Source organism: Hemitrygon akajei, chromosome 5 (assembly GCF_048418815.1).
Source record: "Hemitrygon akajei chromosome 5, sHemAka1.3, whole genome shotgun sequence".
Taxonomy (NCBI): Eukaryota; Metazoa; Chordata; class Chondrichthyes; order Myliobatiformes; family Dasyatidae; genus Hemitrygon; species Hemitrygon akajei.
Window position 1 is genome coordinate 150,448,999 of NC_133128.1, and position 15,329 is coordinate 150,464,327.

The following is a 15,329-nucleotide window of genomic DNA, read 5'->3' on the forward strand; positions in this document are numbered from 1 at the left end:
CCAGATTCCAGCATCTGCAATCCTTTGTGTCCCCATTATGAAAGGGTGATTGTCACCAAGAGAAACTTGCAATCAGCTAAAGGAAATACACTCATTGTTAGTGTTATCTTATAAGGTTCTTGTGGTTTCTGTCACTAGTACTGAATAAATATAAAGGCTTTGTAAAGCATCCTTTTTAATACATAAATTTATCCATTTTCAATAAAGTTGTAAATGAGAACTTAGAACAGGCCATAAGAACGGGCCATTCAGCCCACAATATTGTGCTGTATTAATTAAACTAGTACTAGCTAAACTATTCCCTCCTGCTTGCACAATGTCTATATCCCTCCATTCTGCACATTTATGTGTCTATCTAAGGGTCTCATCAATGCTGCTATTGTATTCACCTTCACTACCTCCCCGTCAGCAAATTCCAGGCACCCACCACCCTCTGTTTAAAAGTAAACTTGTCTCGCATACCTCCTTTGACCTTGCATATATGCCCTGTAGTATTGCACGTGGGAATCATCATGGAACATTTATTCTATGTCTTTTGGAAAGGTAAATGTTGGTGTTATTAGCTATTGGCTCTGAAAATAACATGACTAGTGCAAACTAATCAGAATATACATTAAAAGTTAGTGTATATAATTATTTATCCTCAATAAAATGTACCAAAGTTATTACAGCAGTATTAGCACATAGAGGCTATAAACAGCATTTCTACGTTACAGCTCTAAAATAATTTCTGTTTGGTACAATAAATTCATGTGCTAATTATAAATGGGACAGCAACATTTACTGTGCTTTATATGTGGTATGCAATACATGTGTATAATTATATGGTTATTTAAATATAGGCTGACAAACCAGTGAAAACAGTTTACAAAAAAACATATTTTCTTGAGCTAGTTATATTTAGAAGTCTTTTTCATAATTTAAGAAATAGTTGTAACAATCTGTGAATATCTTGATCATAGGTTATTACCTGACACCAAGGTTCCATAAATAAAATTTTACATTGAAAAAACACAGAGATAGAGGAACAAATGAATGTGAATTTTGGAAAAAGGGAGCGTGTTACAAAGCATCTTAAAAAAGAAAAGTGAGGCTCGTCAACCTTTTCAGGTGTGAGATAGTTTTTTTTAAAAAAGCTATCATCCTTAGCTAGTATTAACAACATTCTGTCTATCATTCATTATTCAGGTCATCCTGCCATGCTACATTTGCCTTTATTGAGCAGTTGCAATTCAAAGTAATCTATTGCATAAGAAGCATTTTCAAATACGTATTAGAAATGATAAAGTATTATATGACTTTCCTTTCCTTACTAGAAGGTCATTTTATGAGGAAAGATGTTTAAAACTTTACATAACAATAATGTACCTGCTTAATGTCTCAACCTTTCTCTTGATGGTGGCACGGTTCCTTCAGCATGATGCATGCTTATTATTTTGCGCGTTGGAGCCATTACTTACAATCCTCCCGTACTAAAGCTGATCATTGTGGATATTGTTACACTAATCTTGGTATGCACTTTGACCTGACTTTTTACATTGATCTCAACTATAATATCCTATGCCATTGCCATTTCTGGAAAATTAGGTTTCATGTAGTCTATTGACTTGACATTGCAGACTGGGATATTCAGAATGGGTGAAAGGTTGCAATTTTGCTACTTGATTCTGTGCATTTATTTCTTTTGGTAAAGCACACATCACAATCTTTGATTGGTGGTTGAGATAGATGAAGATAATTACAGGGTTACGAACGAGTTCAGTTCCTGAGTCCGTCTTTAAGTCGGATTTGTACGCAAGTCAGAACAAGTACATCCGATATTATTTAGCGTCAGTTAGTCAAACATTTGTCTTAGTATATTGTATATATTTTACCTTTTTATGCATCTAAGACACTTAAGAAATGATTAAACCACTGCATTGCTTAGTAATAATTGTAGCTTTCATCGGGGCAGGGCCTTTCACATGCTCCATTATTCTCACTTTATCCTTTATCCTTTAAAATTGTTCTGATCGTTGACCGACTGTAGCCTAACACTTTTCCAATGACCGATGACATTTCACCTCTTTCCAAACACTTTATTATTTCCACTTTATTTTCAATCGTGATCGCTTCCCGTCAACGGAACAGAAACACTGCGGGCAGTGGGTCCCAAGATCCACCAGGTCCTAAGGACCACTACACTGAATTCCCCAGGTCCTAAAGTCCACCACACTGAGACAGGTTAAATGGGACAAGTGGGGGCTGTGCTGGGTTTCGGTATTTGATCCTCCACAATATTCCGCGTGGGAATTTAAACTGAAGTTGGCAGTGTTTTTTTTTTACGAGGTCGAGTTGCGAGCTCGATATCAACCCAGCACGGGAGCAGTCTGTCACTGGATCGAACTTGGAAACCTCTGTCCTCAAGCCCAGTACTAATCGCACTGCGCCACCAGCCAACCGGAAAAGGGAGGGCGGGGTCAGGGTGAATCTTCCTAAGAAAACTTTAAGCCAAATACAAAGTTACACACTCAATACAGTGTCAACGGCAGCGACTTAAAATGGCGGACGGCGTTGCGATCCGACTTAAAATGGCAGACAGCGTTCTCCTTCTTTGGTTCGTAAGTGTGAGTTGTTCGTAAGTCAGACATACATAACTTGGGGACTATCTGTAAACATGAACATGAAATTCCATTGCATCTAGATGCATATGGTGAATATAATTGATCCTTGATATGAACAAATCTCTCAATGAAGAGATTCTTTTTCATTTACTATCTCCTTTTGTCAGTTTATATGCTTTCCATTTCTGGTCACGGATCCAGTTGCTAGAGGAAGCAGTTTCTAATCATAATTTCAGAAAGTTCATTAGGTGTCTCCTTAAAGAGGATACATGCAACTGCAGGAGATTCAGCTCTTGTCCTTTCATCTTTTTTTTTCCCATAGTGCAGAAGTTAAATGGTTCTTCCAGGTGAAGCAGTAGTTTACTAACACTATTAATCTAGCATTTGACCCTTGTTTTTCACAATATGGTTCCTATATTGGAGAAACCAAATACAGATTGGATGACTCTGTGTTCAGTCTGCCAGAGTGACCCTGAGCTTCCAGTGGCCAGCCACTTTAACTCACCATCCCAATGATCTTTCTATCTTCCGCAACAGTTAGAACAAGGCCCAACTCAGCGTTAAAGTTAATCTTCCATTGAGGTACTTTACACCTGTCTGGATTTGTATCAATTTCTCCAACTTCAGTTAGCTCACTTTTTCTTTTTGCTTGTATCAGTACTGACCATTTCTGTCTGTCACCATGTTGGCTTTGTGTTTCTTGTTCTGCTTATATAATCGGGCTTGCTGCGCATGTCCCGTAGCCTTGCCACTTAGAATACATTATACAGACAAAGAGATCAATCTGTTGGCAGCTGCCCCATAAACCCTTCTGCACTCAACCTCTCAGAGATCCTTTTGTTCTACCCATCCCTCCCCAACCTGCTACTGAAACCTAACTTCTTTCTCTCCTTTTTGCAGTTCTGATGATATGTCCTGAACTGGAAATGTTAACTGTTTCTCATTCCACCGATGCTGCCAGACAGGGATGAGTGTTTCCAGCGTTTCCTCTTTCTGTTACAGGCCTGACCTTTGGCCACTGCTCTGAAGAGAATTGTCTCAACTCACCCTGTATCACCTTGGGAATGAATTCATTTAAACCTAAAGTTAGCAGCTATGAAAATTCCTTCCCAGAGCTTAAAATACTTCCTAAATCATTGATATTCCCAAATCACTGAGAGTTTTGAAGATGTTTAGGATTAATTGTTCTTTGTACATTCAGTGGCCTATAAAGCCAAGTGTTTTGTGTTCTTTATTAAATATTTTATCAACAAGGCCTATTACCTTTAAAAGTTTGTGAGTATGTAAAATCATCCCAAATCTGTACCTCAAAATAGTGGTATACCACTGTACCATATTTTCTTTGAGACTCCTTAACTATGGAATTTTTAAACTACCAATATCTAGAAAATAATATTATTTTGTTCATTTTATTTGATTTTATTATGCAAAATTATGAAAAAAGAGTGGTTTCATAACATTACAACTTTAAAAAAGAGCAAGGTAATTAGATCTAATTATTACCATCCTCATTTTAGCATAATAAGTAGCTTAGAGAGAGGATTTATGTTTTTTGAGTTAGAGGAGAAAGGCTATTTACAAATACAGTTTTAATATTGAAATTGCCTAATTAGTACAAAATGTGTAATGCTACAAATAACATGAGTTAATTTTCCAATTTCAATTTGGAAGAAATGGCTATTGCAAAAGTTTGTTACTATTTTATTTATTCTGATGTGCCTGTTGAAAAGAAATGAGTGGAAAGAGTTTTGAACACGGGAAAAGATAAATTCAGTCTCCAAAGCTGAACTCAACAATCATTGTGTTGTAATGGTTAACTATGGGAATATCAAAGGTATGGGTGAGGGTTTCAGCAGCAGATGAACTGAAGTAGGAGTGAAACTAAGCAGTCTTCATTTTGACATGAGGTTCCGGAAGTTTGACCTAATTGCAATGAATGAATGTAGATATGTCCCAAAGTAAGAATGCTGTATTTCTTGAAGGAAAGCCAGATGGTTGTAATCCTGTGGGTGTGATGTTGCATGCCTGTTGTTTTTGTCTGTCAATGGTAGAAGTCATAGATTTGGAAGATTCACTTAGCCCAGTAACTGCTACGTCTGTGCTAGCTGCCACACATTGCAGGTAGTGACGGTGGAATGGATGTTAAGGGTCATAGATAAGGTGTCAATCATTGGGCTGCTTGCCCTGGATGGTATTGTGTTTCTTAAGAGCTTCAGGCCCTGAGAAATGGTGAATACACTGACACGTTCTTAACTTATGATTACAGATGGTGGAAAGTCTTTGAGATGTAAGGAGTTGAATGATTTGTTGAAGAATGTACACTCTCTTATCTGGTCCTGTGCCATAGTGCGAATGCAGCTGGTTTTTAGTCAATGTTAGCTTGCTTCTGGGAGTTGGTGGTGTGAGATTAGATAATAGTAATGTCATTAAACATCAAGAATCAACGTTTAGACACTTCTATGTTCTTGGCATGGATGTTACTTGCCACTTTATCAGTCCATGCCTGAGCATTGTTTGCCTCATGTGTTGGAGATATTGTTTGAGAAGTTTCAAATGGAATTGAACACAATCATCAGTGAATATTCCTGATTCTGACTTGATGATGTACGGAAGATCATGATAATAGCTGAAGGAGGTTAAGCTTAAAGCAGTGTTCTGTGTGAGATATGGCTCTAGACAATGCAGAGATTTCAAAGCAACACACACAAAACGCTGGTGCAACTCAGCGGGCCAGGCATCATCTATGGAAAAGAGTAAACAGTCAACATTTTGGGCCGAGACCCTTCACCAGGACTGGAAAGGAAGGGGAGAAATCAGAGTAAGGCAGAGTGTGGTGGATTCCTTCTCCCCATTGCTGGTCTTGGAGCCTCTTCTTTCTGTCAGCTGTTTAAGTGTCAAGTACCTCTGATGACTTGGTGCTGGAGAACTGCACTGCCTTGATCTGACGTATTGGTTGGGCATGCCAAGTTAGCCCTGTGATGTAGAGATTAAAGATTAGCTTTAGTTGTCACACATATATTGAAACATCAAAACATACAGTGAAATGTGTCATTTGTATCAGCGATCCACACAGCACGAGGATGTGCTGAGGACAGCCCACAAGTGTCACCATGCTTCAGGTACCATAGCATTCCCATAATTAACTAACCCTAAACCTAATCAAATGTCTTTGTAATGTGGGGGTAAATTGGAATACATAGAAGAAACATGCAAGGTCACAGGGAGAATGTATAAACTCCTTACTGACAGTGGCAGGAACTGAACCCCAATCGGTGTTCACTGGCATTGTAAAGCATCACGCTAGTTCAGCTGAGTAATGCACTTTGCTGGGTCGGTATCTCTTTCCAAGGTGCCTAGTGTTGCTGCAGGCACAACCCTTCTATACTCATTGAACAAGGATTAGTCTCCTAGTTTGATTACGGTAGAGAGAGGAATATGCCGACAAATTAAACTTTAGGTTGTGATGGAATGTATTCTGCAGCTGCTGAAGGACCCCATGTTTCATAGATGCCCACTTTAGAGCTCTGTTTTTGGATGAGGTAGTAGGTAATATGCAAAGTAGAATTAAAAGGTTGCCAAGGGTAAATCCTCTGGAGCATTAGGGCTTACAGTGCAAAGATGAGAAGAAAAGTTGAATCAGGGTAGGTAAAAGACATACAACTGGCTGGATATTGATCAAGGGGATTGATGGAAGATGCTATGGCCAACTGTATGAGGAGCAGACCTGCAATGTGACAAAGATTGAGAACATGCAGAAGCAGGAAGAAGCAACAGACTGAATAAATTACAGAACATCTCGGAAATTGTTAGCCGTTTGAGCAGTATCTGTGGAAACAGAAGCAAGAGTTAATTTTTCAGGTTAGTGCTCTTTCAGCAGAAGGAATTACAAATATAGCATTAAAAATATTTAAATGGAGGTTAAATAAAGATTAATTTAAGAGACAGATAAATAAACATACAGGGGAAAAAAGGGAAAGAAGGAGAGTTACTTGGGAAAGGGATAGGAGGAAGTTCATGTGGAGCACTTAACACTGTTTGCTTTTTGGACCCAATGCCTTATTTCTGAGTTGTAAGTACCATAATATGTAATATTGTGCAACCTGCATTTAAGCCTTGCTGAATATTCATAATGAGTTATAACCATAGTTCAGTTCTTTTACCACAAAGTATGGTGGGAATTAATGGAAATTTTTTGGACATATTAATGGCTTGTACTCAAAGAAATCTGTTTTTAATATGTTTTACTCTTTAATTGCATTTATTTTCAATGGCTGTGTTCACTACATATGGTTATAATTGTGATCAAAAACCAGATAATGCTTTCTGACTCACTTGGCTGAGGGGATAAGGCTCTGGCTGGAAGTGATTGATCATAAGAGCAAATTGTTATTTGTATATAAATGCCAGTAAATTCAATGGTAATCTGTGTTTGCTTGTCAGAATTTTATATATCAATCCTGCTTATTTTACAGATCACATCAGTGCCCGGTACACATCCACTTCTAGTGTTTGTCAATCCCAAAAGTGGTGGAAGGCAAGGGGAAAGGTAAATGAGAAGAATATTTTATCAAGCTTAAGTTGGTGGTGATGATACTTTTCGGTTGTGGTTCATAATGTCTAACAACGCAAGTGAGGTGCTAAATGTAGGAAAATGTTTAGACATGATAAGAATTTCATGGCTAGATTTCCTCCATCCATTTTGTAGCTGAACACTATAAAGTTGCAGTTAAATTTAATAAACGCTTCTATTTTTAACAGCCGTAATGTAATAGGCTTCAATCTAGAAGAAATGAGTGACTTTTCCAACTGCACACTTACAGTATCTTGTTTGATTATTAAAAATCAGTCTGTCCTGCTTAGCTGCAGGAAACAACCTACAAATCATTTCAAAATAAGCTAAATTTTGCAGTAAGGTTATCAGAGCTTACCTATATTTAAAGGATAAATTGGACAGCAGCTTCTATCAACCACACATGTATAATTAAACCTTGATATCAGCAAGAGAGCTTCCTCCACACTCTTCATTGTAACAGTACCTTTCCATGAAACTCATCAGTGAAACATGACAAACATCAAGGAGAGGAGATATTTGCTTGCCAAACGCGATAAAAATATTAGAGCAAATTTAATCTCCTGTCTAATCTGTTATCAGACTTACCCTGGTAAAGTAACACTTACTGCCCAACAAGTTTTCTTATGTGGAAATTTTGCTTCTACAAATGAAGAATCACATTCCTTCTTTTTTTGTTTTTTTTTACCCTCTTCCCTTTTATTTTACTCATTCATTTACTTTTTGCACATAATGTGAAGTAAATGTTTAAACTTAAATGTCCTGGTTTAGATTTTATGTGCTGAAAGAATTTTAGGTTTTAAGGGATGTGGGTGAGGGTAGGGTTAGTCTAAAAGTGGATGCTTAATAATTAGCACAGACTGCCTGGGCTGTTTCTGTGCTGCATCTCTCTATGACTGAGATATTTTCATTATTCAAGCAATCCTTGAGCCTCTGCTTTGAATTTGTCAGAACTGTAACTACCATTCCCAAATCCCAAATTTGACAGTTCGCTGTCCATAATTCAGATGCTGGAGTTCTGATGTTACCCTTGCACATCAGGTGGAAACAGAGTAGGCAGTGAATTGAAATGATGAATGGGCAGATGTAAATTGTAGTGTTCCAGCAGCCCTTTCTGGAATCAAGCTTAATCTATGATCTCTTGAGGCCATAACTTCAGATGTAATTTAGGGCTAGCATCAAAATAATGTTAAATAATAAGTATTTTTATTGCATGTTGAGCATAGTAAAAAAAAACAGCATATTTCATGAGCAAAATGAGATAAAGTATACCACAGATTGCATGAAATTCAAGTGGGCATTGGCCTTTTGTTATTCAGGCATCGTACAGTTTACTCAGTTGTGACACAACACTGCTAACATCCATTTAATTATGGACACCTTTGTCCCCTTAAGCAGCAGGTTTACCTCGTTTAATATCCATGTTTTCTAGGTATCGTACATTGATTTTTAGACAGTGGTGAACTGTTTCAATCACAGCAGTTGTTAGTTATAAATAATTTTCTGAATGCTATTTTCTGTCAGTTTTACTGTTACCTAGGATGAAATGTATAGATTACACCAAAACGTGCAAAATGCATTGCCTGAAACCCAAGAATAAATTGATCGGTTCTGTTTTGATAGGGTTCTCCGAAAATTTCAGTATCTTCTCAACCCAAGACAAATTTATAATCTTGACAGGGGTGGTCCTATCTCTGGGTAAGTCTGAAAATAATTTAGATATTAGAATATATTAATGTTTTATGGAGTGTGTTTTGCCTGTTGAAGAAGGTGTTCCAGAAAGTACTAATATCAATAAGTGCCATTCAGAATGAGGTCAACTAATTTCACAGTGACTGTCATCAAATTTGAAACTATTCTTGTTTATAATTTGAAATACAGGCCATCCCTGGTTAACAAACAGGTTCTGGTGTTTCAAATGTCCATTAGTCAATTTTGTCTTTAAGTAGGAAGCTACACACAAAAAAATCACTCAACATGGTAATCATGCATCCGGAATATTGCAATAACTGGCGTCAAGAAGGCGTAAGAAAGAATATTTAGTGAATGTGGAGAGAGAGAGTAAACAAGTTCTGCTATTTGCAGAAACAAATCTATGTACGTTGGTCAGGTTTTTGAACTCAGTACTGCTACGGGTGCTCACCTGGATGCACAGGTGTCTGTGAGTCTGGCCGCATTGATCTAGGCGTGGCCTGTACTACTTCATTAGGACTTCAGTAAATCTGCGTAACAGAATGCGGAAGCATAAAGTGGTGTATTTTTTATGCTTTTGTGGTTTGCTTCAATCTTAAACTTTGAGGACAGTGTACAATTATTGTTAAATTAGTGATTCTCAGGAAGTACTTCTGCTTCGCATCATGATAGTTTACATAAAGTGAATTGGAACAGACCTTCCTTTGCTCTGAAACTCCAGGCTGCCTGCCCCCCAGACCATACTGGAGCCATCACTTTGGTGTGGCCCCAACACAGCATTAAGGCTTTCTCATTTTGCACAGTCCAATTTGTTTTCTTGGCCAGATACAGCAGGCTCTCTGACTATTAGAGCTGTCATTGGTATTGAATGTATTTCATTGCCTTTAGCATCCACAAACATTTAGTAATACTTATATAGAAAGAACGACCAAAATGGAAAATATTTTATTAATAAAATGCTAAACAGCACACATGTTTTAAAACAGTTAATCTAATCTACACTTAATCTAATTAAATTTAACGAATAAGCCCCGCTTCCTCTTCCTTCCTGGCAGCTGATTTCTACCATTCATTTCGGTGGAGCATTTCATTGTGTGAGGTTTAACTGGCAAAGGCAGGCAGATGGGTTTCCCAACCTGATAGCTAGGAAGTTTGTGCAAGTTCACACTGGCCTGTTCAACTCAGTGAGCAGCAGTGCAGAAACAGTTGACAGCACAGGTAAAAGACCAAAACATGTTTCCAGCAGATTAAGCCCATGAAACCAGTAGAACTGAAACTTCCACAAGGAAACCCCTGACCTGAGGATCTGACCTAATACATTGTCATTATTCAGATCATTCGTATTTAGCCTCTGTGTAACAATATATTGTTCAACAGTAACTTAAAAAATCATACCAAAGTTGCTCTAAAAGTACAATCCGATTTGATGGAAATCACCATTTTAACGGTGTATATCAAATGATCTACGTTGTTAATATAATGTTGCTACAAAGCCTTGTAGCAGCAGGCTTAATTTGATCGTGACTTATGAAACTGTTTTTATTGGAAGATATATAAAAAAACTACCACATAAATAACAACGCAGCTGAAATTGTTTTATGTGTAATGTTCTGATGGTCTTATTCTGGTAATATTAATATGATCTCAAAAAGTATATTTCAAACAAAAGTGGATGTGGGTGCTTTCAAATAAACCTTTTATTCTTGTGTTATGGTTTACCAAGGATTTGGAAGGTTTGAGTATGAGTGCCAAAAGGATATTGTTTTCTCTTGTACAGTTACATTATTATTAATTACAGAGAGCTCAGTTACAGAGCGCAACTTTAACAGAGCGCTATTGATTAAATGGAAAGCTGAGGGTTTGACAACAGTGTGAATTCACTGCTGGATGGTTAGGTGGGTCTTCTTGATGTTTTAAGTAATCCAAGTGAATTAATTCCATAATCTCTCAATTAGGTTTAGAGACAGCAGCGTGGAGTACGTGGGAGTTTGCAGAAAGGAGAGCAATTAGAAATAACCACATTTGTCATATGTGTCTGCAATTCACGGAACTTTATATTAGCCTGACGGAGAGGGACAGTTACCTGAGCATCCTGATTCAGAAAGCACTAATTTCTCTACTGGTTAAGTTTTGGTTAAAGGTCAGGGGCAAGAGGGAACCACAGCTATAGTGGAAAAGAGCCTCAGCATTTGCTTCCAGCACATTTGCAGCGCTAGTTATTGATGTGGTTAAGAATAAAGTGGCAAGTTGACCAGGGTACCCTGGTACAGGTAATCATTTGGGTCTGGTGAGCAAAGGGAATATTGTTGTGTTGTTGAGTCAGGAAAATGATAATTACTATGTGCATCCAGGACTTGTGGTGCCAAAGTGCGCATTGGCTGCTCAGTATCCCGTTTAGGAACATTTCTTTACTACTATAAAGGAAAGGGGAGGATCTAATTGTTCTATTTGAAAATAAGGTGTTAAATACTTGTAAAATTAACTGAGGAATGATAAAGTTCGAGTTAAAGAGCAAGGAATGCTCTCTAACTTGATAAAGTTGGAGTTGTGAAGTTAGAGAGTGAGGAACAGCCCAGAGTTTTGATGATTTAAGCACTGGGCCAGTTTGAAGTGATCAGGACGTAGGGGTTGGAGGCTGTGGCCTGCAAGTAGAACCTGACTTTGTGGTGGGGTTTGCTTGTCTCTGTTTTGGACTGAGACAGCTGCCTGCAACTAGTGGACTTCAGGATCAATTGTAGAGACGCCTGGTTTTGTGAACTTCAGTTCTGAATGCTGTTTGCTTGCTTTTCTCTGCATTGCATGTTCGACAATCTTCTTGTGTCATTAATCGGTTCTGTTTGGCTTCCTTGTTTTGTGGCTGCCTGTAAGGAGACGAATTTCAAGGTTCTATAAAGTATGCATACTTTGATAATAAATGTACTTTGAACTTCGGGCTGAAGTAGATTAGGAAACTCATTTGATGATACTAGCAGCATCAAAGATATAAATAAATAATTCATGTTCCTCATTTATGTATGTTCCCCTGAGAAATAAATATGCTTTGAAAAGTGATAAGTTAAGCTAACAAGAGGAAGGTCTGTGGTCCATCCAAAAATACTAAGCTTGGGATGATCTGAGAACATATCAAAAATCAGCAAATGATGAAAGGGAACTTGTTACAGGAAAAAAATGGAAAATAAGAATGATGAAGAAATGACTGGAATGTAAAAGCCTATTAGTCCAACATCAGTAGTAGAGCAGCTGTTATGATCATGCTAGCAGTATGATAAGAGGACTCTTGGAGCATCGCATTATGATTAGGCTGGGTCAATCCAGTTTTATTAAATACAAATCCCTTTGATAAATCTGTTATTTGTTGTGCAATGAACAGAGTGGAAAAGGAGAACCTGTGCAAATAATGTATTTGGAGTTTCAGAAGATGTTATGCAACAACTAATGGCATAATTAAACTCATCAGTTTGAGATAATTTTATTAATTGCATGGCTATGAGTACATTATTTCAGTGTTTCTACAAGATGTAACTTTGAATTCTAAAAGGATCAACTACTTGTGAATGTATCAGGTGCTCGGAGATAGTGTACTTAAGCCATTTATTACCTGATATATGTACATATATACAGTATGCAGTGAAACTCATCACCATGTTTTGAGCAATTTCATTAACTATTTTTGAACAAGTTCTATTTCACCTCTGATGGGAAATACAGCTCAGTGACAGCAGCTTCCCTTCTGGGTTCGAATGGGATTAAATTCCCATTCCAGGAACCCAGCTTGAAAGGTTATTTGTTATAACTGTGCTGTGCAGCAGAAAAATTGAGGTTCTGCTTTTCTGTTGGCCTGTGGTTGTTTTCTCAGCTCAAGCTTAAAGATTTCATGGCATTCTGATGGCGAGGAGTGAGAACCATTTTCCTGGTCAATATCTACTGTTCAGTTGACATTCACTGAATAAATTATATAGTCATTAACATTACTGTTTGCAAGATGATATGCGTTATTTTGCAACAGTGAGTTCAGTATTTCATTAAGTGCCATCAATGTTATGAAAGACACTTTTAAAAATGCAAGTTCAGTCTTCAAGTTGATGTTCTATTATTCTGATAAATTAACCCTTTATTTAAATTGAGGTCCACAAAGACAAGAAAATCAAAAAAATAGAAGAAAAAAACTGCAGATACTTGGAATTTTAAACTAAATGCAGAAAATGCTGTAAATGATAAAGGGTCTCAGCCCAAAATGTTAACTATTTATCCCCATCTATATATGCTGCCTGACTTCCTCCACCTTTGTGTGTGTTGTTTAAGATTTCCAGCATCTGCAGAATCTCTTGTGCTTATGAAATGTTTAGCAGGTCAGGCGGCATCTGAAGGAATATAATCAGTTAATGTTTCAGTCAAAGACCTTTCATCAATGCCTGCAATTCTTCTCATGTGCCTTTGTCCTTAAACGTTAACTTTCTTTCTCTTTTAAGACTTACTTCTCCCAGCAAATTCCTAATATATACAAATGTATATAGCGAATAAAACTGATCCTTAAAATTGTTCCTTCTTACAGATGAGTCTATATACATACATACATATATACATATAGAAGCCAGATATATTTTTAAAAAACACCTGGTATTTTATACAGCTGCTACTCAGCTGCTGTGCACCATAAAAATTAGAGAAAGCTGAAGAAAAAATGTCTTCTCTCATCATTCACTGATGCATGGCTGAAATTTTCAAACTACCACGCCAAAGTAAACAGTTTTAGTCCTTCCTGCAAATGCTCCCCAGCTCACTGTTCAGTCATAATCATCATCCTACCAAATCTATACTGAACACTTAGAACTGCAACACAAAGGGTTTTATCTGGTTTCTAAGCAATTAGCCTGGAAACAGCTGTTAGTTGATTAAAGGCTACAGTAAATGTTTTAGTTTTATTTACTGATTGTATGATACAGTAAAAGTACACACTGTGTGCTTTAATAAAACAACAGCCAGTTCCCATCAGTGACAGAAAACCAATAACTCTGAGCTATGGAAGCTGGATTAGTTAGTTGGTCCAGCCTTCAAAAGAGATTAACTGGTGGTTAAGAAGGATAAACAACTAGAGGGGAAGGCGGAGAGTAAAGGAAGTATGATACAACGTTACAGAAGTAAAGGTGCTTACACAATCCACTGAGTACGACAAAGTAGAAACAGAGAGCTCTGCCTCAAACAGAACTGTGTTATCTTGGAAGTAACACAAAGCCCACAGTCATAGTAAACGATTAAAATTAGTGTTGTGTGAATTGGATCAACACCTGATGATTGTAGGAAAGTAATTGTTCCTGAACCTGGTGGTGTGGGAATTTAAGCTTCTTTATTTCTGACCCAATGGTAGCAGCAAGAAGGGGTCGTAGCACAGATGGTAGGGATAGTTGATAATAGATGCCACCCATTTGAGACAGTGGTTGCTAGAAATGGTTTCAATGGTAGGGAATGCTGTGCGTATGATGGGCCAAACTGCGTCCACTACTCTCCACAGACTCTTATAACCCTGCGCATTGAAATTCCCATTCCCATACCAGGTCACAATACAACCATTTTGGATAGTTTTTACAGAGGCATCTGTACAAGTACTGTGTGTTAAGAGTATTAAATGACGTGCCATATCCTCTTGATGCTTCTAAAAAAAGTAGAGGCCAAGAAAGTTAAATGATGATACAATGCAGAAGTTCACTAGAGGCAACTTCTCATGGTCCCAGAACTTATCCCCTACAGTCAAGAAAGCTCACCAATGCCTCTACTTTCTGAGGAGGCTGGAGATAGCTGATCAATGCACATCAGTACCCACAACCTTTCACAGGTGCACAGTGGAGAGCATTCTGACATGTTGCATCACTGTGTGGTATGGAAACTGCACTTTAGCAAACAGGGGAGCTCTATACCATGGGTAGTTAAAACTACCCAACACATCAGCAGCACCATCAAGGACATATACATAGAAAGCTGCCTGAGAAAGGCCAGCAATATCATGAAGGATCCCACCGACTCTGCGTATGGACTGTTTTTCCCAGGCCCCATCAGTGAAGAGGCTACACAGTATCCATACCTGAGCCACCAGGCTCAAAAACAGTCACTTACCCCAAGCTGTCAAGCTGATCAACACCTTTGCCCATTAACCAACCTCACCAGTATTATGCATTCATCACTCAACATCACTTTATGTACATACAGTCAGTCTGTGTGTATAACCGTTACTTCTGCATTGTATTTTATAGGTTTACTTTTGGTTTTTATTGTGTTCTTTATGCTGCATGGGATCCAGAGAGACAATTATTTCATACTCCTTTACATTCGTACTGAAGAATGAGAATAAACAATCTTGAAGCTCGAACCTTGTCACTTGAGGAAAAGGACAATTTGTTCTTGGATTTACAAATTTGAATATTTGGAACATTGAGCTGATAACATGTCCTGGTCAATGGTTTCTGTTTAAT

The 15,329-nt window shown here is 37.8% G+C and overlaps 1 protein-coding gene across 5 annotated transcripts in view; it reads left to right on the forward strand.

Moving 5' to 3' along the window:
- dgkg (diacylglycerol kinase, gamma) overlaps positions 1–15,329 on the forward strand; it is a 517,080-nt gene that overhangs the window by 299,422 nt on the left and 202,329 nt on the right. For all 5 annotated transcript variants that reach the window (XM_073046856.1, XM_073046861.1, XM_073046859.1 and 2 more), the window contains 2 exons: positions 7,076–7,149; positions 8,797–8,871. In XM_073046856.1, the coding sequence (XP_072902957.1) occupies positions 7,076–7,149; positions 8,797–8,871 (149 nt within the window). The remainder of the gene's footprint in view (positions 1–7,075; positions 7,150–8,796; positions 8,872–15,329) is intronic.